This window comes from Siphateles boraxobius, unplaced genomic scaffold, assembly GCF_051911475.1.
Source record: "Siphateles boraxobius isolate OS27281-9 unplaced genomic scaffold, OSU_SipBor_1 9, whole genome shotgun sequence".
Lineage (NCBI taxonomy): Eukaryota > Metazoa > Chordata > Actinopteri > Cypriniformes > Leuciscidae > Siphateles > Siphateles boraxobius.
Window position 1 is genome coordinate 24761922 of NW_027509219.1, and position 26145 is coordinate 24788066.

The 26145-nt window shown below is 44.9% G+C and overlaps 1 protein-coding gene across 1 annotated transcript in view; it reads right to left on the reverse strand.

Annotated features, from left to right (window-relative positions):
- Positions 1 to 26145, reverse strand: part of LOC143732940 (uncharacterized) — a 51510-nt gene that overhangs the window by 19860 nt on the left and 5505 nt on the right. Inside the window, exons 3-5 of the mRNA XM_077224424.1 lie at positions 24466 to 24584; positions 24269 to 24357; positions 24011 to 24156 (exon numbers count right to left, since the gene is read on the reverse strand). Coding sequence (XP_077080539.1) covers positions 24011 to 24156; positions 24269 to 24357; positions 24466 to 24584 — 354 coding nt within the window. The remainder of the gene's footprint in view (positions 1 to 24010; positions 24157 to 24268; positions 24358 to 24465; positions 24585 to 26145) is intronic.

Here is a 26145-nt window from a genome sequence, read left to right on the forward strand (position 1 = left end):
GTATGAAAAAATTAAATAATTAAAAAACCCTTTACGTTTAAAGGGTCTGGCCTGCTCTTAATGAACACTGAGCAAGCTATTGTTGCACATAAAACAGTCTATGTTCAGAACAGTGAAAAGAATACAAAAACCTTTAGAAACTCATGTAGAGTTTAATCCAGCATCACACATCAGATATATAAAGTCATATATATATATATATATATTTTTTTTTTTTTTAACCTGTAGCCTGTGGGTCTGTATTTGATGTTGTAAATTTTGTTGTGCTTGTAGTTAGGTTTGTTTGTGCACTGTTGGCTTCAGAGGTCATTGGTGCTGCGGATGTGCCTGTGTGGAATGCTGAAAGCATTACAGAGCATCAGTATTTACACAGACTCAGAAGGGCCTATGAATGTCTTTGATAAAATTGTCTCTGAAACACAACAATGTATTTATATATATACAGTGCTTAATAAGTTTATTAGACCACCACCCAATGTAAGGTTTGTGCCACAGCTGCCCTATTCTAACAGTATTGGTGATTACCAAAATAATTTTTTTATGTTTCTGTAATCTGTAATGGTTAATCCACCAGTATGTGTAAGCTCTTTAGTCAAAGTTGTCACGGGTGTGGTGCGGGCTGAAGAACTGGAAGGAGTCCAAAGTTCTAATTACACTTTTACTAATACAAAAATAACAAATGCAGGTACAGGCAGGCAGACGGGCAGAGGATACACACAGTGTAACATGAACGACGTAACATACACACAACGTGTCATCCTGATCATGATCGATTGCTCCTGTCTGCCTAGCTGCCTGCTGTGTTTTGTTTGCTTCGAGGCTGTAAGCTCCGTCTTATCTTCGTATTAGCTTTGTATTTCTTTCTGTTTTGAACCATCATTTACTACCATTTCTAGTTGTTTATACTACTAAATACAGCTTAGACAACATCTTAGATTAACCTGACATCGCTAGCCTCCGTTATTGGTAGCACAACACGCTACTAACTCGCTAGCCTGTTAACGCGCCACCCGTGCGCTCAGTTATTTATTTATTTTTCTCTCGCACACCCGCGCCTCTGAGTTCATAAAAAAAGCCCCGTTGAGTAAGAATAAGTCAACAAACACGGTGAGTAATGTCTTGTCCTGTTATTGTCACCTGCACTTCTTGTTACATGTTTAGCATAGCCTTCCCCGTCGGCAATATAGGGTTTATATGTGATAAATGCAAGGAGACAGTCAGGCTGACGGAGAAGATTTTAGAAACACGCATCCAAACTTTAATTGAGGATAGTAAGTGTGCTAGAGCTTTAGATACTATTTTGGATGCGCCTAGCATAGTGAACTCTTTACATGATTCGGTTCCGGCTGAATTATTGCCTGTGCAGCAAGGCAAATGGGTGACGGTGAGGGGTCGCTCTAGTCGCGGATCAAAAAAACACTTTTCCGTTCCGATTACCACAACAAATCGGTTTGCCCTGCTAAGTGAAACACCGACTGAGAATTCTGTTGATTGTGCCCTGGTAATTGGTGATTCGAACACACGGAACGTGAAAATAGGGACACCAGCCAACATAGTCACATGTTTGCCGGGAGCCAGAGCGCCTGACATCAAAGCAAATTTAAAAGTGCTGGCTAATGCTAATCGTAAATTCTCTAAGATTGTTATTCACGTCGGCACTAATGATGTTCGACTCCGCCAGTCGGAGATCACCAAAATTAATATTAAAGAGGTGTTTGAACTCGCAAGTACGATGTCAGGCACTGTAGTTTGCTCTGGCCCCCTTCCTGTTCGAAGGAGTGATGAGATAGTTAGGAGATTGTCATCACTCAATGGCTGTCTGTCTAAGTGGTGTCCGCAAAATAATATTGAATTCATAGACAATCGGAAAAGTTTTTGGGGCAAACCTGACCTGTTGAAAAGAGATGTTATTCATCCCTCCTGGGATGGTGCTGCTCTTCTCTCTAGTAATTTGGCTCATAGTCTTCGAGACAAAACATGACAATCTGGGGCTCAGGTCAGGAAGCAGACAAACTGGCTAAACCGACCGTCTGCTAGCGGCCTCGCGTCACCAAGGTCAGATAAATCCCATCACATAGAGCCTCTTTCACCTAGATATCATCAGAGATGTTTGATGTCCCAAATTTGGAAATCCAAAAAACGTCCAAACCGATCTAAGGTTAAAAAATTACTTTAAATGAGTCCACCCCCCATGGTTACTGTTATAAACATGAACCTCGCCTGAAAGGCAAAGGCGGAGGTGTTGCTGTAATTTATAGTAATATTTTCAAAACCACTAAAAAATCTAGTTTTAAATATACTTCTTTTGAAGTGTTGGTGCTTAATGTAAACATATATAATGTAAACGATAAATCAAGTTTGAGAGTTCTGCTGGCAACTGTATACAGGCCACCAGGGCACCATAAAGACTTTATCAAAGAATTTGCTGACTTTCTAGCAGAATTAGTATTGAATGCAGATAAAGTCCTAGTTGTTGGTGATTTTAATACATGTAGATATTTGAAAAGATGCAATGGGATTGGCATTTAAAGAGATTCTTAACTCTATTGGCGTTAGACAACATGTGTCAGGACCTAGTCATTGTCGTAATCATACTCTAGATCTAATATTATCACATGGAATATATGTTGATGCTGTTGAAATTCTGCAGCAGAGCGATGACATCTCAGATCATTATCTAGTCTCATGTAAATTACATTTAGCCAATGTAATGCCAACTCCGTGTTACAAGTATGTTAGACCTATCACTTCTGCCACTAAAGATTGCTTTATCAATAATCTTCCTAATCAGTTTCATCATCTCAGCATCCCAGATAGCTTAGAAGAAATTGATATTGCAACAGAAACTTTTAACTCTCTCCTTTCCAGCACTTTAGACACAGTTGCTCTGTTGCGCTTAAAGAAGATTAATGAAAATAGTCCAACGCCGTGGAACAACGAGCACACCCGGGCCCTTAAGAGAGCAGCCAGAAAAATGGAGCGCAACTGGAAGAAAACAAAACTAGAGGTATTTCGGATTTCATGGAAGGAGAGCTCGATTGCTTACAGAGAGGCTTTAAAAGCTGCTAGATCTGCTTATTTTTCAACCCTATTAGAAGAAAATAAACATAATCCTAGGTATTTATTTGAAAAAGTGGCTACACTAATGAAAAAGAAAGCTTCAAGCCCAGAAGTTTCCAAGAAACACAGCAGGAATGACTTTATGAACTTCTTCACTTATAAGATTGATAATATTAGGGACAAAATTATAACTATGCAACCGTCTACTACAGCATCGCATCAGGGAGTGCATTATAGTCTCCCTGAGGTAAAATTTGATTCATTTGTTGCTATAGGAGAAGAAGAATTTTGCAAACTCGTTAATTCATCTAAATCGACAATATGTATGTTAGACCCTATACCGACTAAACTACTGAAAGAGATGCTTCCAGAGGTCATAGATCCTCTTCTCAATATCATTAATTCATCTTTGTCTCTAGGATACGTACCAAAAACCTTTAAGCTGGCTATGATTAAACCGCTTGTTAAAAAAACGCAACTTGATCCTACAGAATTAGTCAATTACAGGCCGATCTCAAATCTACCTTTTCTATCAAAGATATTAGAAAATGCAGTATCCTGTGTTCCAGGAACTGTGTTCCTTTCTTGAAATAAATGATATCTGCGAGGATTTCCAGTCAGGATTTAGACCACACCATAGCACTGAGACAGCTCTCATTAGAGTCACAAATGATTTGCTCTTATCATCCGATCATGGTTGTATCTCTCTATTAGTGTTACTTGATCTTAGTGCAGCATTTGACACCATTGACCACAACATTCTCTTAAATAGACTAGAAAACGTCTCAGGTTACGACTGTAACCTATGTTCCCTGAGAACAGGGAACGAGACAATACGTCATCGACGCTATGGGGAACGCCTCAGGCGTGACAGGTGTCTGAAATCACTATCAAATCACGTCAATCACATTGACCGGCGACAGCCCGTGAATCATTAGAGTAATGATTAACGTGCGACCTGGAAGTATATAAGGGCGCCTTGCAACATGACAAATCACCTTATCGTCTGAAGGGACTGTACGGTAGGCAAGCCCCGAGGCATGGCAGGGAGACGTATTGTCTCGTTCCCTGTTCTCAGGGAACATAGGTTACAGTCGTAACCTGAGACGTTCCCTTTCGAAGGGAACTCAACAATACGTCATCGACGCTATAGGGAACGAAATACCCACTCCGCCATGCTGAGGGGAGTGCATGCCCAAGGGCTGTGACAACTGTCAGAACCAGCCACTTCAAATGAAACGCTAGAACCACTCACCCTAAGGTCACACTGGGCTGTCAGTGACAGCATTCCCTACGGTCATAGCCTAAGCTACAGCCTCACAGAAAAACCCTCATAAACATGGTTAAATGAAGGGTCTACCTGGGGCGGCTCCGGGCCTGGAACCACAACTTCCAATTATAAGGGGTCCCTTCTAGGGAATGTGGCTAGGGAACCCGAAGGAACCCCAGCCAGTCATTATTCAGGGGAACATACTCACCCCGAAATGCCACCAGGACGGCCTGACCTGGCGTCAGTACATAGACACTTAGTCTGGCCAAATCCTGTCTGTCTGAAGACAGAGCCTCTGGACAAAAGCCTTAAGTAAGCCATCCAACCCGAGGGACTGCGAAGCTGGCAGTGAACAACTCGGCCCGGACCTCAGAGACGGGATATTCCGGAGAGTATGACTCAGCATAGTGCTTTCCAACCCTTGCAGTGTCTGTGTTTCAAAACACTGAGGAGGCCTGTGAAGGCCTAAGGGCTGATCTAACTGGGAGGCCTCACGAGAGGCCTACGACCGTCTGACCAGACTCAGGAAGCCGCATGCTCATAGAGACCCTCGGTGAGGGGAGCACAAGGTCTGCCTGGTAGGCAAACCAGGCTGTAGGCAGGAAAGGTTCCGGGAGGGAACCAATAGCAGAGAATGAACACTTTAGCGAGCCAGGGCGCAAGCTCGCCTTCAGCAGCTGCCTATTAAGGCTAGCTGAAACAGATAGCAAGAGGCCACTAGCTTCACAAACCCAGCACCCTAGGGAACCATTCACAGGGAGGCCTGGAGAGGCCTACAACCTGGAAACCACAGTACGTGGGGGACTCATCCTCAGGGAGGCCTGGTGAAGCCTACTACCTGATCACCACAATCTGTGGGAACACACCTTCAAGGAGGCCTGGTGAGGCCTACTACCTGACCGTTCCCGTTCAGGGAGACCCAGTAGGACCTAAACCCTGATCACCACAGCATGTGGGAAACTCACCCTCAGGGAGGCCTGGTGAGGCCTACTACCTGACCGTTCTCATTCAAGGAGGCCTGGAGGAGCCTACTACCTGATATCACAGCATGTGGGAACTCACGTTCAGGGAGGCCTGGCGCTATAGGTATGTCCCACAATGTTGGGACTCACCTCCGAGGAGGCCTGTTTAAGGCCTACTACCCATCAGTGAGTCAACTGCCCGAACCACCAAGGCCAACCACGTAAAGTGAGCTGGCCTACAGCGCCCTCTTGGGGGCTGCCCAATCAAGGAGGCCTGCTGAGGCCTACTACTCAATGGCGCAGCCTTCGCTGGCAGATAAGCTGTTCACGCAGCGCCTACATTATCCTGGTGCCTAACGACATCGCACATGGCAGTGTACTATGCAAGAAAGCTAGCACCCTTAAAACAAGGGGAGTACAACATACGCCACTCTGCCTCAACGGAGGCCCCAGTTAGTCAGGGGCCTATCATCTATGCATGGGCGTCAGCTCAAGGCAATGCTCTGGCTTCAGGGGAGCGTACTTCGACCAAAGAAGAAGTGAAGGCTTACTTCATACTCGATCCGAGCCATAGTGGTGCGAGGTTGGATAAAACAGAACTGGGAGTGAAGTGCTCAGACCTACCTTGTGTCACAGGGGAATACTCACACCTCACCCTGAGGTTACCAGGGTGCGGGCCTGCCAGCGGCTCTAGGGGCCTATACTGGCGGCCTAATCCGTATGCCAGTTCTGCACGGCAGGGTCGCGCAGACAAACCCAGTCTTCTCCGTGAAGCGAAAGACGGCCTAACCCTACTCAATAAAGACATAAATACCCCGGAGGCCTGTTTGAGGCCTACCACGTCCTTATAAACCAACCTATACACCAAGCGGCATTACTCTAGTTGCCCCAGAATGCAGAGAAGGGGGCGGGCCTTGGCCTAACGACTCCCGTGGGAGGAGGCTGTTATACAGGGATGCTAGAAACATACATTCACAAAGTGAAGAGTCAGAGGAAGAAATGCTAAACTAAGCAGAGCGCCTCAATATCCCAGGTACAGCCTAGGCCAGCTACAGAGGCGGCCCTGGTGAGGGCCAGCCTGCAAGCATAGATCTATCTGAGGGCTCGGAGGAGCCACAGCCACTAAAGAATATGTGACCAGTCACGGAAACTAGGGACACAAGTCGGTTCTGGGGCATTTTGAGTTATTCATAGATTCTGAGAGTGTAATATCCAAGCTTTCCAACGATGTGTAACATGTGGAAATCTGATAATATTTGGAGAAGTTGTGGCCATTTTAAAGTAGGCACTTAAAAAAGCTCAAAGAGGAGAAAACGAGCTCTAAAGATTGTGCAGTTCTCACCTGTCTCTGCTGCTGGGGGTGACAATAGGGCTCATTTACATCTCATTTAGATAAGCCATACCCCCTGTAAAGCTCCTCCATGTGCTTTACAGCTTTTTTTACACTTCGAATGAGTGCACTTCTGCCGCACTAGGCGAAAAACAATTGTGCTGCCCCTCTATTTGCAACGTACCAGCAACAACACACAAAGACCAATAATGCCATATAGCCTGCATATAACGCGAAACCAGCAACAACACATAAAGACCAATATGCCATATACATATAACGCAAAACCAGCAACAACACACAAAGACCAATATGCCATATAGCCTGCATATAACGCAAAACCAGCAACAACACACAAAGGCCAATATGCCATATACATACAGTATAACGCAAAACCAGCAACAACACACAAAGACCAATATGCCATATACATATAACGCAAAACCAACAACAACAAACAAAGACCAATAAGCCATAGGCCTACATATAGCGCAAATAGTGCGCAACGCTCGTGTGCCCAAAATGTCAACAATATTAAAGTTTATGTAGGAGGCAAATGCCTGCTGGCATTTTTCTTTAAGCAGTCATTTCTGCAATTTTCCAAATAATCACATTTCACCTCCTCAAATTACTGTTGCAAATCTCTTTACACCACTTTCTTATGTGCGTATACACACACAAATGAAATGTCCGCAAGCACATTATATCATCAGCAGGTTCAGCATCTTAAATAACGACTAAAGAGCAAATGAAGCTTAACTTACATTTCAGAAACACGCACGGCAGGCCTTCATCGCAGCAGCAAAGGTCTTAACTGCATCCTCTATTTCGATTCTCCGTCACATATGAAACAGCCAGCCACCGCTGTCAGCGAGCCGAGCCGCCGTATTGAAGCACTGAGGGCGCGCGCGCTGCGCCCATACCTCCGGTTCAGTTTCCCGAGCCCACGAAGTGCGGCGAAAACATTTTCGGTGTAACTGCCAGACGGTTCATCTCGTCTGCGACAATCTTTGCGGCATCCATCTTCATTGAATTTTGATATCAGAGAGAGCTGGCCAGAGCACAGCATAATAAGTAGCCATGTGGTTGACTTGGAGGGCGGGGGCAAAAGCGCCGGGTTATTCAGTATGGAAATACACACAGACAATGACACGCCACGCCCCTACTGCATGCTAGAATCTCCGAAAACAAGCCGATTTCAACCTCAAAATGTAAGCTTTTAAATATACCAATACTGCTATCTCAAACATGGAGAGGCTTCTTCGTGATTTCAATTAACAGATTCTGCAAAAAATTGAAAATCACCAATTTTGAAAAAAAACTCTTCTTTCTCATTTTGCTCGAAAGTTGTGCTGCCGACTTGTGTCCCTGGTTTCTGTGACGGGTCACATATAGTCTGTATTATTCCATACAAAAGGGCTGCAAAAATCGCTCATCCTACTGAAAACCCAAACAGTAGCTCAAGGGGCGAAACACTCAGAGAAGTCAAAACGGCCCCGTGGGCCGGACATAAGATCTAACTGAAGCACTAGCGTCAGTCAACACTCTAAGTAAAAACTTCTAAAAGAGAGAGACCAACTACTCTACCCTAAGGTGGCCTAGTAGCCCGAAGGCTAACACAGTTACCGTTCTGGCCACCAAACAAGGAACTTCAGGGCCCTAATAATCCAATAAAGTTCTCTTACCTTAGTACATTGACATGACCCCATAAATCTATACAGGGGACGCGGTCTGTAAAGAGAAACATTTTATTTTTTAATCACAAAAAATACTCTTCAGAAGACCGGTCAGCTCACCTGCGGCGTGCGAAGTAAAGACCCGCCAGATAGTTCTTTTAAGAACCTGGGATCCGCCACTTCACAAGCCTGAAAGGGGCGTTTCCACAAACCAAGCCTACGTGGGCCGTCAGAACATAGTTCTCATCATAGGCCCATCCCCAGGCCTGATGTAATGAACGCCTGGGGGTCAGGAGAGGGGAGAGGGCAGATGTCACGACCCTCCGGGGAGGTTATGCATCACCGACGCTGTGTGCGTTTGCGCTGGATAACCTCCCTCAGATCTCTCCTGTTGCGGGAGTCACGCCTTCTCTGCGACCTGCTCCTTGCGAGAGGGGGCGCACGAGAGGCGACACTGGCTCGTTGGCCCTGCCTACGGTCCTCAGACCCTGAAGGGCCAGGCCCTCCCGCTTGCCGGGGTACGGACTCGGATCTCAGCGGTATACAAGTTTTAAATGCTGCTGAGCGCGCCTTCGCCTCCCTGAACTTCCCCACCACTGCCTCTACGGAGGTGCCGAAGAGTTCGGAAGGCGAAACCGGCGAATCGAGGAGAAAGGCTTTTTCTTTCTCCCCGATGTCGGCTAGATTTAACCACAGATGCCTCTCCGTGGCCACCATCGCCGCCATCGACCGTCCGATCGCGGCAGCGGTTTGCTTGGTAGCCCGGAGAGCCAGATCTGTGCTGCGGCGCAGCTCAGCCACCGCCTCAGGGGACATCCCTGCCCCCTGGTCGAGATCCCCCAGCAGGTCGGCCTGGTACGCCTGTAACGCTGCCATGGTGTGCAGTGCAGCACCGGCCTGACCTACTGCCGTGTATGCTCTGCCATTCAAATGAGCCGTTGTTCTCAGCGGTTTGGATGGCAGGGTTGGAGCTTTCAGTGTCGCTGCCCGCCCAGACACAAGATAGTTCGCGAACGTCTCGTCAATGGGCGGCATTGACACGTACCCATGCTCTCCGATCCCCTCAGTCATCAGCGATCGACATCAGCGGGCCAGTTTCGCTGATGTCGGTGAATACGGGCAGAAGACGTGACTGTTGTCACAGTCATCGAAGACTGTGACAACAGTTGATCAGGTCAAAGTCTGGGACAAAGATATATCGCACAAAAGTTTCATGAAAAGCAAGTATTTGGGAACAACTAGAGACTAATTGGAAGTCAAGTCAATGACTGTGGAAAAGAGACTGTGGAAAAGTACTGTTCATAAAAACAATGCCAACAAGAATACAAGCTGTTATCAAGGCCAAATAAGTTTTTTGGTTATTATGTGTGAATAAAGAATTTAATTGTTTCAATTTGTTATTTGCCTAATAAATGACAATATATTTTTAGTTTTAAACAAGTTTTTGACAGATTCCTAAAATATTTGTGTTAAATGTACATGTAAAAACTACTTGAGTAGTGTGAGAGTATAGCTTCTTTAAAAGTTCTCATGAGTAGTGAGTACTGAGCTATGGATTCTACCCCTCTAATAATAAATACTGTTCACTGCAAATTAAAAATTTAGAAAACACTCTACATACTGTAATATACACATTTGCTGTTTGTCAGAAAAAATTGAGAACATTGATCCCTTGACGGTTTTAGTTTTGACTGCCAACTTTTCAAAATACATCAAACTATTGTTGCACATAAAACAGTCTATGTTCTTAACAGTGCAAATAATTCAAAAACCTTTAGAAACTCATATAGAATTCAGGTCAGTATCACACATCAGAGATGGATTAAAAAAGGGTTGTCTCTAAAAATTTATCTCAAAATTAATCTCAAAACAGTGCAAGTTCTAGCATTTTGTCCGAGAGAAATGAGAATCACTAATATTATATAAAACCGTTAACCTCGCCTAATGAACTGAAATAGGCAAAGATAGTGAGCTAACACTAATAACAATGTAATTCAATATAGTAGGTGTAGCGAACAGGATGATGTTGAGGGCCGTGGGAGGACGGTCCGAGGCCAGTGCCGTGCGTAATGATGAGCGACACCTGCGCAGCGCACTGGTCTCGTATCTCTCACAGAGGAGCGGAAGCATAAAAGGAGGAGCGACGACAGTGGAGATGGAGAGAGGAACAGGCCTGGACTTATGTTGTATTTTGTTTTATTATATGTGACAGCAGTCGTCCGTGAGGGGAACTTTCATTTTGTATTTGTTTTATTTTTGGTATTAAAATGTGTGTTAACGTTAGCCGGTTCCCGCCTCCTTCTTCCCACAACATCTAACCTCGTTACAGTAGGCTATAGAATGCTCTTCAGGGAACGAGACACTGTGTTAACTGATGCTAAGGGAACGCTTTGCATGATGATGTCTTGAAGCACATGTAAAATCAGTCCAATGGTGTGGCGGAACATCAGAGGCGAGTGACGTCATGAACCAGGAAAGTTTAAAGCCTGCCCAAACAAAGCAGCACTAGCTTCTGTGTCTTCATGCTCTATGTGAAACTGTTTTTGTCTATTTGGTGTTGTCTTTATTTATATATATATATATATATATATATATATATATATATATATATATATATATATTCAGTTATGGCGAGTAAGCAGCAGCAGTTAAGAATCTGTGTGCACGCCTGCCCGTGTTATTTAACGGGTGGGAACACACATGTTTTGTGTGTTGTTTGTATGGGAGAGGAGCATGCACGGTCAGCGCTCAAGGGCGCTGGGTGTGAGCACTGTGATGTGCTTCCATTGCGGACACTCCAACCCCGCCTTGTGTCTTGAAACACATGTAAAATCAGTCCAATGGTGTGGCTGAACGTCAGAGGCGGGTGACGTCATAAACCAGGAAAATATAAAACCTGCAATATAAAAGCAAGTTGCTTACAGGCACATAGGAGATATGGCAGGCGACACAGCGCATCGTTCCCTCTTCCGGGAACCGAGGTTACAGGCGTAACTTTACCCAAAGACATTCCACCCAAAGGAATGTGGTAAGCACCTATGGCCACTACATAAAACCTTTACAGTGGACGGAGATAGACCTGCAGTGAACCGCTCCTGCAGGAACTCCAGCACAAGCTTGTTGGTCTGTGCGGATCAACACATGGTGGTCCCTGAGGTCTGGGAGGAAATTCTTGAGGGCAAGAAATACAGCCAACATCTCTAGGTAATTGATGTGCCAGGAGAGATGATGGTCCTCCCATAGACCCTGAGTCGAGCGTCCTTCTAGGATCGCTCCCCAGCCCGTGAGAGAGGCATCGGTTGTTAGCATCCTGCGACGACAAGACGCTACAAACACGGGGCCCTGGAACAGGAACCAAGGTTTCTTCCACATAACCAGGGCACGTAGATATTGGCGCGTAACCCTGATCATGTGAAAGAGGTTGCCCCTCGGGGAAAACCTTTGGTCCTGTGCCACCACTGCAAGGGTCTCATGTACAACATGCCAAAAGGTATCACGTTGGATGCTGCTGCCATCAAACCCAATAGGCTCTGAAACTGTTTGACAGTAAGTCACTGGCCTAGCTTTATTCTTTTCACAGCTGACAGGATGGACTCTATGCGTGCCGGTGACAGGCATGCCCGCATCAACATATAATCCCATACCTCACCCAGAAAAGTGGTCCTCTGTAGTGGAGAAAGCACACTCTTCTTGGCGTTTAGCCGTAACCCCAGCTCTTTCATGTGGGCCAGGACGACATCTCGATGCCCAACCGCCAACTGATGCGACTGAGCTAGAATTAACCAATCGTCGATGTAGTTCATGATGTGAATACCCTGCAAACGCAGTGGTGCCAGAGTTGCATTTGCACATTTCGTGAAAGTGCGGGGTGATAGTGCTAGACCGAACGGAAGAACTCGATATTGGTATGCTTCGCACCCGAAAGCAAACCTCAGGAACTTCCTGTGATATGAAAGGATGGAAATGTGGAAGTATGCGTCCTTGAGATCTATTGTGACAAACCAGTCCTCGGATCTGATCTGTGGCACGATTTGTCTCAGTGTTAACATTTTGAACTTTAGCCGCATGACTGACTCATTCAGAACTCTCAGATCCAAATGGGACGCAACCCCCCCATCCTTCTTTGGAACAATGAAATACCGACTGTAAAACCCAGTGTCCCTGCTGGAGGGAGGTACATGTTCTATGGCCCCTTTCTCCAACAGGGTTTTCACTTCTTGTTCCATTACCAGAACCTGCTTGGGGCCCACCACGGTGGATAGGACCCCCATAAACCTGAGCGGGTGAGACCCGAACTGTATTTGATAACCCTTTTCTATAGTCTGCAGGACCCAACGAGAAATATTTGGCAGTAGCTTCCATGCTGTCAAAAATTCTACTAGAGGTACCAGCCTCTCGAGACTGGCTTCTGGATTTAGTGGTTGTTGAGCAGTCAGTCCGTCGCCCTGTAACGGTGAAATTAGTAACGGCAGGGAACGACTGAACTGACTGCTCTGGGACCCTCCTCGGAGGGGGCGGGCATCCCAGGACTACTACATTTCCTTGTGGACCCTGAGATATGTGCTCGGCCAAGCATACGAGGTGGCAGGGTTATCATAACTGTCCCCTGAGGGCACTGAAGAGAGATGGGTAGCGTATAATGAGGTGTTAACCGCTCTGCTTCGGAGGGAACTTTTCCTCAATGGCCAGCGCCCTTGGGTGTCAGGACCTTTTCCCCGCAGTCTTCATGGAAATAATGACGGTCCTCGGATTCGTCTTACCCCTTGAAGGCTGCGATTGAGCGTGCTTTCCTTGTCCCCAGTCTATGTGTGGGGGAGCACGGGAAGCCACACTCTGTTTTTGTGTGGCACGGTGTGATGAGCTGGCTTTAGATGTTTGGGGCTGCTCCCACTCAGCAGCCCCGGAGACATGAGTACGACGGGGTTAGGAGTTTTTGGAATGCAGCCGCTTGCTTAGCTGATTCCTGAAACCTCTCGACAACCGAGTTTACAGCATTGCCAAAGAGGCCAGAGGGTGAAATAGGAGCATCCATTAAAAAGTTCTTATCTTTCTCCTTAATATTGCTCAAATTCAACCAGAGATGTCTCCCAGTGGCCACCAGACCGGACGATAGTTTTAGCCGTCTCCTTGGCAGCCCTGAGAGACAAATCTGTGGTTCTGACAAATATGACAAATTTGTGGCAAAACGCAGTTCGCAAACCGCGTCCGGGCCAATACCCCCGCCCTCATCAAGGTCTCCTAACAGTTCAGCCTGGTAAGCCTGAAGCAGTGACATGGTATGAAGGCATGCTGCAGCCTGACCAGCCGCTGAATAAGCCTTACCCACCAAAGCTGATGTTACTCTAACTGGCTTGGTGGGTAATACCGGGGCCTTGAGGGAAGATGCTGATTCAGGGGAGAGATAGCGTCTCTTCCACCTTTGGCATCTCCCCATAACCGAGCTCTTTATAGTTTCAAATAGAGGAATAGTGAGATGTTTCTGGACTATAAACTCTATAGGAAACTGGTTTCTCCCACGATCTCGACACCTCGGTGTGGAGATCGGGGAAAACAGAAGGCCCCGGCGTTGAGGTTGTGAACGAGAGGGCAGGAAGCGTTTGTCTAGTTTGCTTTTAGAACGAACATCCTTCTTATCCAAGGAACCAAGGATTTTGAGGCAGGGGAACCCTTAATTTTACAAAAGTAATGCTTTATTAAAGAACACATAAGTAATTTTTACTTAAAGTGTAAATTGCAGGTGAACCACCACAACCAATTAATGTGTAAATTACAGTGCTAAATGTGTATATACCTAAACATTTCTGTCTTAAAATGCGTTAAAATAACATTTATTGGGGTTTCTTCAAGTTTCTCCCACGATCTCGACACCTCGGTGTGGAGATCGGGGAAAACAGAAGGCCCCGGCGTTGAGGTTGTGAACGAGAGGGCAGGAAGCGTTTGTCTAGTTTGCTTTTAGAACGAACATCCTTCTTATCCAAGGAACCAAGGATTTTGAGGCAGGGGAACCCTTAATTTTACAAAAGTAATGCTTTATTAAAGAACACATAAGTAATTTTTACTTAAAGTGTAAATTGCAGGTGAACCACCACAACCAATTAATGTGTAAATTACAGTGCTAAATGTGTATATACCTAAACATTTCTGTCTTAAAATGCGTTAAAATAACATTTATTGGGGTTTCTTCAAAGGTAGGATGCTTTTTACCGTAACTGGGTGATGACGTCATAAGAGGGAGTAGCAACCCATACTCTGCTAGATTCCAACTGTTTGTGGCTTGACTATGGACAATTTTGAACCAGTCAGGCATGAGAGAGGGGAGGAAATTGACAGAAAGCATGGCCCTCAAAGAGGTATCAATGCTTGTGAGGAAAATGAGTGGAGGCTTGGCCAGGTGTCCTGGTGAGTAACGTTAGCTAGAGCTAGCCTAGGTTAACGTGGTGCTAACCCGGATAACATTAGGGAACAAGCCAAAGTCTTTTCAAAATCTTGTCGTCATGTAGAATAGCAAGGAGGGACAACGACTGAAGACATTATTTACTTACATGGTGTTAGTAGTCCTAATCAGAGCTGTGGAGATGCACACACTGCACAGGAACAATGGCGCTTTTGCTGGCATCTGCAGACAGAACGCGATATTGCGTGTGCTAAATCGCAACTAATTAGTGATGCTCATGGTTAGAAAGTAAAAAAGAGATTGATGTCTCCCCTATTGCTGTGTTTGACAGGTGTTTGTGTGGAATCAGCAGTAGAGAGTATGTGCTGCCGTGAGGTGAACGCGTTTTGGAGTTTAGTGGAGCAGCTCGACCCGCGACCGGCAAATCTGACGTGCCTCACACAGCATCCTGGTTTTGACGCATGCTGCCTGAACCCGTTTGTTTTGCGAATAGCTTACTCTCATTTCAGGCAGGATCACGGCCCTCTTGAAGCCAGCACACACAAGTATGTTTACAATTGAGTTATTTCATTCATCAACACCATATTTGCTAGCTGAGTTAGGTCTCCAATATAACTACTAGCCTACTTGCCGTTAGACTAACGGTAACTCTAGGCTTGGAGTTCCTTTTATGACGTCATGCCCAGCCTAGTGGAAGCGAGAGGGAGTGCTTAAAACCACTGTAAAAAGTACCAACTTTTCATATTATATTCAGCATTTTGGTATAAAAAACATACAAAACAATGGTGGGTGGTTCTTATCTTTATGTTTAATAAGCACATTGAATTATCTTCGTGAAAAATATAACCTGCAATTTACACTTTAACTTCTAATTCAGTATTGCCATTTTGATGCCCCTTAAAATATCTATTAATAGGCCTTAAAAGACACTTTTAAGGTACTTATCTGTTATTTTGCAACTTAACCCTTGTGCATCATTATGGACATTTTTGTCTTTTTCAGTGTTGTTTTTTTTATCACTTTGCCTGTGTTAATGCTAACTGCATAAAATTTGGCACAGGTGTGTATTTTTATTGGAATTTTACTATTTCACCCCCATTTCCTTTAAACAAATCTATTTTGCACTAGGTACAAAAAATACTTCCTCTCAGCAGCGCCTTTTGGACAAAAATGTCCACATTGAAACCCATTAAAACTGCAATTTTTAATCCCAGGGCAATTTAACTATAAAATGATGCAATCTTTGTTAAGAGGCTTTCATTCTGTTGGCAAGTCTTCAAAATTTTAATTTTTACTATTTTTTACCAGATGGTGCCATTTTTCAAGTTTGGCCTATAAAGCAATAACTCGCTTTATTCTTTATTCGCTTTATACTCTTTTCTGCTTCTGCATATTATAGAGCCAATTGGGTAAATTATGCAATGATAATTGTGTGGGTGTGTTGGTATGGATGTCAGAGTCTGGTTGGTATGTGTGTTATAAAAAAATATGTGTGTGTGTGCATGTGTGTGTTTGTAATATTGAGAGGGAAAAACTCAACTGCAAATAACAAATCCAATCACTGTGTGCACCAGTGGAGTTTTGCTGGCATCCAATGGGAAATTTTTTTTGAGATAACCTCAAATTTGGAACACAACTTATTTAGATTCATGGCTTTTATTTTCTAGCTGTTTTAGAGTTCAATATTTCATAAAATATATATTTTATATAAAATAATGTTCATAATATAAAATAATGTTTATAATAAATAATTTTTATAAACTTAAACCTATATAACTTTTTTGGGGATTTACTTATTAATTTTTCTTATTTTACTTCAGCAATAATCTGCCATGGGTCTTCTTTAAAATGAGACCAAACTTAAGTCTGTGCTCCCAAGATTCACATTTTTATGACAGTTTTTTGACACAGACATTTATGTCCTCTATGGACCTATGTGAAAATGTTTTTAATTTTATTTGTGTGTAAATGTGTATTTTTTTTAAATTCATACACCAGGGTTAAATGCAGATTTACATAATTATTACACAGACTATTTTTGTTAATTATTATATATTAAATTACAAATAGTGTTAGTGATATCAGATGTATTCAGTTGGGCCAAGTTTACCTTCTTGTCCCAGGAAGTGGGAATATCTTACAATTTAAACGTAAAAATGCACATTGTTTTAAAAGGGATCATCCTCCCCTACACAGCTACTTTTACTCAAATTGTTATGCTGACAATATAATTTGTAATGAAAAATGTGCATTAAATATAGAAGTATTTTCACCAGGGAAAACTTTTCCAAAAGAAAAAAAACACAAACACATCTCTTTGGTGGGGCACTCACTAAATGAAGAAGAATTGTACAAAATGAATCAAACAAAAACAACTGCCTGTACAAGCTGTAGTTGTCACCTCACACACTGACAGAGATGCAGTATAAAACCATGGGCAATCAATAAGGTGCATGCTGAATTTGGTACTTCAATTTGACTATCTCAGTAGCCTAGACTAAGGAATAGTTGAGCTTTTATCACAATAAGCGTTTTAGAACCGAGACTGTTTACGTTTTATCCACGTAAGCCTCCAATATATTTATATATTTATATAGTAGGATTTACTGCATCTGTGGTTAACAAATATAACAAATATGTCCCCAACTAGTGTCCCCCCAGTGAATCTCGGTCATATATATAAGTGTGATGGCTTCTCGAAAAAGAAAAAATATAGGGCAGGAAGTGACTTTGTCCATTGGGAATTGATTGGATTGTTAGATTGTTGTGGTTTGCTACAGACCTTTTTCACAGACTGTGATGACGAGTTTTCAGTTATCAACAATGCAATAGTAAAGCTTTTACGTTTTTTTTTATACATTCAAAATTCTAACTTTGTGTTATATTCCACTGGCAGTAAATTACAAAAAATTAATGAACACTGTTTCGAGGGTGTTTCTAATACAACAGCGTTGAGTGACTGCAATTATGACATCTTTCTCTCTTTTGACCAACGCTCTCTTTGCCCCACCCTCACGCCGAAAAACAAGTCATCAGAACAAGTATCTCATCAGCTGAGGCTGAAAGAAGTTTCAGTGCTGTTAGGAGACTGAAAAAATGCCTCAGAACAATTGCACAAGTGACACTTAACAATATTGCTAATTGTGCCATGTCCAACAGGACAGACCGGACAATATTGATGTGAAACAAATATGCCAGCAGTTCATTTCTGTTAAAGGGATAGTTCACTTAAAAATCAAAATTCTGATCAAAAATCTTCATTTCCCTTTCAAGGGAACTCGAGCTGCGTCAAACGCTGTGGGAACACCCCTGCGTTGTGCGTCATGAAGCACGTATGGAATCAGCCCAATGGAGAGATGGAACGTCATAGGCGGGTGACGTCATCGACCAGGAAACTATAAAGCACCCCATAAACACAAGCGCAACAGCTTTCTGTGCCTTCAGTCGCGCTATATGTGAATCTGTCCCTGTGTGAATATTGTCTGTTCTTACATACTCTGCACCACACAAACAATTTATATATATATATATATATGTATATTAAGAGAGATATGGCGAACGAACAGCAGTTTAGGAAGTGTGTCCCTCCCTGCTCGCGTTATTTTACGAGTGGGGATACACACGTTCTTTGTGTTGTTTGTTTGGGAGTGCAGCATGCCCAGTCAGCTCTCGAGGGAGCTGATTGTGAGCATTGCGAGCGTCTGCCATTAAGGACGCTCCGCTCCCACCGGGCGCTCTTCGAGGAGAGCGGTTCGGTGCACGCTCCCCGCGGTTCGGGTCCCGCTCTTGCCGAGGCAGAGCGACGACGCGTATCGTGGGGATCGCAGATGGATCTCTCAGCAGGGTTAGAGACGGGCTCTGCCTTATCTCTCCCTTCACCTGTGAGATCCAGTGCCTCAGTCCCGTTTTCGGAAGCACGCGCTGCGGTTTCTTCCGCACGGGCTGAGGCACCAGTAATAAAAGTGATGAGCTAGTGGAGGTATTAACAAGAGCTGTAGAAAAACTCAGCATTGTATGGCCAGTGACTAGACAGGAGTCTGTTTCTAAATCAAAATTAGATGAGAGATTTTTGCCGTCACAAGTGCAACCTCCACGCCGGTGCTTGCCGTTTTTTCCCGATCTCCACACTGAGGTGTCGAAATCGAGGGAAAAAAACGGTGTCATATAGAGTGTTTAGTCCCCAGACTTCAACATATTCTAATATTGTGGGGGCAAAATCATATGGTTATTCGGCTATGCCTCGCGTGGAAGAGACGCTTGCGAGTTTTCTCTCCCTCGAGGCCGCGTCATCTGTTAAGGCACCGGCATTACCCACCAAGCCTCTTAGAAATATTTCGGTTTGTGGGTAAAGCGTATTCGGCGGCGGGTCAGGCTGCGTCATGTCTGCATACTATGTCTATAATGCAGGCATACCAGGCTGACCTGCTGAGGGACGTGAGTGAGAGTGAGGAGGTCAGTGCTGACGTGGTTCGCGAACTGCGTCAGGCTGCTGATTTATCCCTGCGCGCAACCAGAGAGTCGGCCAAGCTAGTGGGTCGATCTATGGCAGCTCTGGTGGCCGCAGAAAGACATCTGTGGTTAAATCAGACCAATATAAAAGAAAAAGAAAAAGCTTTCCTTTTAGACACTCCTCTCTCCCCCCTGGGTTTATTTGGCAATGCTGTAAATTCTGTCATCGATAAATTCCAGGAGAAGGAAAAGCAAACAACAGCTTTTAAGAAATTTCTCCCTTTAAAAATTCATGTCCCTGGGGCTGCTGAGCGGGAGCAGCCCCGGCCGTCTGCGAGCTCATCATATAGGGCGCTGAAGCAGAGTGTCGCGTCTCGTGCTCCCCCTGCTGGACAGTGGGCTCATCCGCTGCACTCTCGGCCGAAATCTCCCAGTAATAGAACTGATCTGAGGACAGTTATATTAGCTAAGAAGGCTTCGGCTAAGAAGAAGTCCTGGCGCCACGGCGCGCAGGACACTGAGGGTGGTCCCCACCGAGGCGGAAAGGTGTTCACCTCTTTCTACGGTGCCCATTCTTCCTCTGTACCCTCATGGGCCCGTTCTGCCAACCCCGCCTTCATGCCGGGGCGCAGACGGTCCCAGCGAGCGATTTCCCGAGGGACGCTCGCTCCCTCTGAGGAGGGTTTCAGAGCGGTTAGACCAGTTGTTCCCTGCCGGTGTGCCGTTACAGGGCGCTGCGTTTGCTGCTCAAGTTACACCAGAGGCCAGTCTCGAGAGACTGGTACCCTTAGTAGAATTTCTGGCAGAGTGGAAAAGCCTTCCAAAAATATCTCATTGGGTCCTGCAATAGAAAGGGATTATGCTATCCAATTCAAGTGTCTTCCACCAAGATTCAGAGGGGTTCTGCCTACAGTGGTGGGCCCCGAGCAGGCTCTGGTTATGGAACAAGAGGTGAAAGCACTCCTTCAAAAGGAGGCTATAGAACGGGTTCCTCCTCCCAGTGTGGAGTCAGGCTATTACAGCCGATATTTCATCGTTCCAAAATAGGATGGGGGGTTGCGTCCAATTTTAGACCTGCGCCTATTGAATCGCTCGGTAGGGAAGCCAAAATTCAAGATGCTCTCTATCAAGCAGATCGTGTCACAAATCAGATCCGAGGACTGGTCTGTCACGATAGATCTAAGGGACGCGTACTTCCACATTTCCATCCTTCCACAACACAGGAAGTTCCTGAGATTCGCCTTCGGGGGCGAGATGTACCAGCACAGGGTTCTTCCGTTTGGCCTAGCTTTATTTCCCCGCACTTTCACGAAATGCATGGACGCAGCACTAGTGCCCCTGAGGCTTCAGGGTGTTCGTGTCCTCAATTACATCAACGATTGGTTGAATTTAGCTCAGACAGAGCAGATGGCGGTTCGACATTGAGATGTCGTTCTCGTTCATATCAGGAAGTTGGGGTTGAGGCTGAACGCAAAGAAAAGTGTATTATCTCCTCAGAAGACCACTTTTCTGGGTGTCGTTTGGGTTTCGGTTTCGATGCAGGCGCGACTCGCTCCGACCCGCATCGTTTCGATTCTCTCAGCTGTGAAACAAGTAAAGCTAGGCCAGCTACTTACTGTAAAACAGTTTTAGAGACTGTCGGGTCTGATGGCAGCAGCGTCCGACGTTATACCTTGCGGCCTGTTGTACATGAGATCGCTACAGTAGTGGCTCAGGACCAAGGGATTCTCCCCGAGGGGAAATCTGCTCCGCACGGTCAAAGTCACGCGGCGCTGCCTTCGTGCTCTGGTCATGTGGAAAGAAACTTGGTTCCTATTCAAAGGGCCTGTGTTGGGGGCTCTTTGTCGTCGCGTAACGCTAACGACGGATGCTTCCCTCACAGGGTGGGGGGCGGTCACGAGTGGTCGTCCAGCCCAAGGGCTGTCGCAGGACCATCATCTATCACGGCTTATAAATTGTCTAGAGATGTTGGCGGTGTTCCAGGCTCTGAAACACTTCCTAGCAGACCTGAGAGGTCATCATGTGTTAGTTCAGTCAGACAACACGTCGGTGGTCTCTTATATAAATCATCAGGGGGGCCTGCGGTTTCGCCGGCTTTACAAGTTGGCCCGTCAGATCCTCCTGTGGTCCCAAGGGAGGTTACTATTTCTGAGAGCAATGTATCTTCCTGGGTATTTGAATGTGGTAGCAGACTCCCTGTCGAGACAGGGGCCGAGGCCGGGGGATTGGAGACTCCATCCCGAGCTGGTGGAGCTCCTTTAGTTGAGTTTCGGTCGCGCCGAGGTGGACCTATTCGCTTCCAAGGAGACCACGCATTGTCATCTGTGGTTTTCCATCAGCCATCCAGCCCCTCTGGGGTTGGACGCTATGGTGCAGCCATGGCCGAGGTCACGTCTGTTCGCCTTTCCCCCGATTGCTCTGCTACCTGGAGTTCTGGAGAGGGTTCGCCGGGACGGGGTCAGCCTACTATTAGTAGCCCCGTTCTGGCCGGCTCGAGTATGGTTTGCGGACCTGGTTTCTCTCCTGGACGGCTCTCCCTTGGAGCTCCCGGTCATGAGGGATCTACTCTCTCAGGCGGGCAGCATGATATTTCACCCCCGCCCAGTATTGTGGGCTTGGCCTCTGAGGGGGCCCAGCTCATGAACTCTGGTCTCTCAACCGAGGTTGTTGAGACCATTCTTCACTCCAGAGCTCCATCCACTAGGAAGCTTTATCCCTTGAAGTGGAAACTCTTCACTTCTTGGTGTGGAGAGCACCTGCAGGACCCAGTTAACTGCCCAGTGGGTGCAGTGCTGGAATTCCTGCAGGAGCGTTTCTCCACAGGGCTATCCCCCTCCACACTAAAGGTGTATGTGGCGGCACTGGCTGCTTACCACGTCTCTTTGTGGAGTTTCTCTTGGGAGACAGCCGCTTATAACTCGTTTCCTTCGTGGCACACTGTGGCTGAGGCCAGCAGTTCGTGCGAGGGTGCCGGCCTGGGATCTGGCCATCGTATTAGAAGGTCTTTCCCTAGCTCCTCTTGAACCTATCGAAGAAGTTCCTGAGAAGTTTCTCACGTTTAAGACTATCTTTCTTCTTGCTATCTCCTCACTAAAGAGAATCGGAGATTTGCAGGCTCTGTCGGTTTCACCCTCGTGCCTGGAATTTTCGCCTGGCATTGTTAAGGCTTTTCCGCATCCTAGACCAGGTTACGTTCCCAAGGTCCCTACTAATGTTGTTAGACCTACAGTTCTGCAGGCCTTTTATCCTCCTCCATTTCTGTCGTCCGACCAGGAGAAACTTAATTTACTCTGCCCTGTTAGGGCGTTAGACGCCTATGTCCACAGAACTGCCCTGTGGAGGAAGTCAGAACAACTATTTGTGTGCTTTGGGCCACCCAAGAAGGGGTGTCCCCCGTCTAAACAGAGAATGAGCAAGTGGGTGGTCGAGGCTATCTCACTTGCCTATGAGTCGGCTGGTCAGCCTTCACCTTTGGCTGTACGAGCCCACTCTACCAGGAGTATGGCGGCTTCTAAAGCCTTACTGTCAGGAGTTTCCCTCAGTGACGTTTGTGATGCGGCTGGATGGTCTTCACCGCATACTTTCATTAAGTTCTACGACCTAGACTTAAGTTCTACCCCTGGGGCACAGGTGCTCTCGTCCTCTGTGCGCTAGTTCTCACATGGCGGTCACTTGGTCCTATGGCAACGTGGGTATTAGCGTTCCCACACCGTTTGACGCAGCTCGAGTTCCCTTGAAAGGGAACGTCTCGGTTACATATGTAACCGTAGTTCCCTGATAGGGAACGAGACGCTGCGTCATTCCACCATACTCCCGGCATTCCCGCTAGCGCTTCCTTCAGGCCTATCAGAAGCTGTTGCGCTTGTGTTTATGGGGTGCTTTATAGTTTCCTGGTCGATGACGTCACCCGCCTATGACGTTCCATCTCTCCATTGGGCTGATTCCATACGTGCTTCATGACGCACAACGCAGGGGTGTTCCCACAGCGTTTGACGCAGCGTCTCGTTCCCTATCAGGGAACTAGGGTTACAAACGTAACCGAGACGTTTTGGGTGAATTCATTTAATGACAGATGCAGACATGTTTTTGGCTTCTTCGAAAAGCAAGGAACAAGACAGTAAAAACACTGACTATTGCATTGCACTATAAACTGAGTAAAGTTAAGTCTCTGTTAAGTTTCCTCATTGTTTTTATTAGTTACCTGTAACATTACAGAATTCATTAATTAACGTAGGCTATTGTTCTGGTCATTATAGACTAAAAACCTTAATATATTATTCTATTAATTTCCTGATTCCTCAGCTTCTTGGGATATCCTCCAATCTCAAAATCAAACCTATGCCCTCCCAGCATAAGTTGCCAGAGTGACTGAGCTTGAGCAATGTTAAAAACTTGTTTTATGAAACAGGCCTCTGGGGTCAGTGTTTTTCCGATGTTTTAGCAAAATAATCTCCCATTTAAAAATGAGTTTTTAGCAAATCAGGTAAAGAGGTGGAAAAATACCTATCCCCATTAGTATTAAATTAGTCCAACCTACATTTTTATTTAACTGACTAAAAAGTTATGACCAGTCAACAAGAATTTTTTTTGATGACTTACATTTAAGACAAGCCTTAGTGGTTATGCAACTTTCCCCAGATGCTGTGGCATAAGGGAGGGGACATTATTTTAATAAAAAAATTATGAAGGCATGTACATTAAAAGAAATATTGATGTCCATGGATAAATAATTTAGAATGAATACTGCAATTACGTTAAATAAGAATTGTGAATTTTGATTATGGTGGTGACTTAAACTAATCCTACTTTTAAAAAAAACAAAAAACGTAGGCTACAAATTATGATAACGTATGGTATTTTTTTCCTTACCTGTGGCATGTGAATCTGTAGGAAATATTGTTGGGCTTGTAGTTAGTCTTGTATGCGCACTGGTTTCAGAGGACAGTGGTGTTGTGGACGGTACATCTATCTGTTTCCTTCGCCAAAAGGTATTAAAGTCATTTACAACTGCAGCTCTGAAAAGGAAATTGAAGATCAGATTTGCAAACTAACAATATGAAACGCAACTAAACTATCATGAGGCTATTCTGTTTCATTTCGTCTTATTAGACTCCACAGTAAAACTACCTGAAGAAAAATAGTCCTGCCGCTTTGGGTGTCCAGAACACTCTGATTAAATCTTTCGGTAAGTTATTAAGATGAGTAACGACACTGGCCTAAAAATATGCACATAAACAGTTGACGTTAGTTTAATGAATTAATAACATTCAACACATGATGTAAAGAATAACTTCAGTGTGTAGTGGGTGCACGACAGGACTCACATCACAGATGAGTAGGCTATTGTCATTGTCCTCCAAACTAAACGTACCAACGGACTTACAGTTATTACACTCACGAGAGTCCAACATAAACCCCATAAACGATCCACCCGAAAGGGTCACTGTGGAAAATGAGAGAATTTAAAATGACACATCTGAATAACCATTTCGTTTACGCCAATAAAAGTCATATTTTGTGTCAGCCAGCGGACAAAACTAAAGTCAGAAATATTCTTAACATGTCTGAATGAACGTACAAGTTATTCATAAATATTTCTCTTGTAATTTCTTGTTTATAAATGTGTTCATGTATTTGTTTACTGATTGATTTATTGACTATATTGATTATTTGTTCATTGCTTTTGTAATGGCCAATACTTTAGCAATACTGTACAAGCCATGCCGTTAAGTTTGCGGTTTGATCTTCAGATTTCGTTTCGCTGTGGTCCCGCAGTGCAGTGTCGTTGACATGCAAATAATATCTCATGTCGTTCCCTTTCAAGGGAACTCGAGCTGCGTCAAACGCTGTGGGAACGCCCCTGCTTTGTGCGTCATGAAGCACGTATGGAATCAGCCCAATGGAGAGATGGAACGTCATAGGCGGGTGACGTCATCGACCAGGAAACTATAAAGCACCCCATAAACACAAGCGCAACAGCTTTCTGTGCCTTCAGTCGCGCTATATGTGAATCTGTCCCTGTGTAAATATTGTCTGTCTTTACATACTCTGCACCACACAAACAATTTATATATATATATATATATATATATATATATATATATATATATATATATATATATATATATATATTAAGAGAGATATGGCGAACGAACAGCAGTTTAGGAAGTGTGTCCCTCCCTGCTCGCGTTATTTTACGAGTGGGGATACACACGTTCTTTGTGTTGTTTGTTTGGGAGTGCAGCATGCCCAGTCAGCTCTCGAGGGAGCTGATTGTGAGCATTGCGAGCGTCTGCCATTAAGGACGCTCCGCTCCCGCCGGGCGCTCTTCGAGGAGAGCGGTTCGGTGCGCGCTCCCCGCGGTTCGGGTCCCGCTCTTGCCGAGGCAGAGCGACGACGCGTGTCCTGGGGATCGCAGATGGATCTCTCAGCGGGGTTAGATGACGTTATTCATGATTTGTGAATTCGTGTAACGGTGTTACTCCGGTCCGAAATCAGTTTTTTTTCTTCTGAATTTTAATTTTAAATTGGGTATAGCCCCAAAAGTCGGTCACTTAGAAGTCTGAACCCAGTGTCATCTTGACATGAGAGATTTGTGAATTTTTTCACAGCAAAGATCTTGTCTGTAAACCGGTCGCTGAATCCAGTAGACAGGAATGTGGAAAATAGGCATTTTTAATGTTTAACAATGTATAATAACAATTTATAATAAACACACACAATAAACCCTTCCCTGAGTGGTTAACTAGGTCATTCTGATTTGTGAAAACTTTCACAGATTAGTTTGGTTCAGTTAACCCTTCCCTTAGTGTTTAACTTGGTCATTCTGATTTGTGAAAACCTTCACAGGTCAGTTTGGGTCAGTTAACCCTTCCCTGAGTGGTTAACTAGGTCATTCTGATTTGTGAAAACTTTCACAGATCAGTTTGGGTCTGTTAACCCTTCCCTGAGTGGTTAACTAGGTCAATCTGATTTGTGAAAACTTTCACAGATCAGTTTGGGTC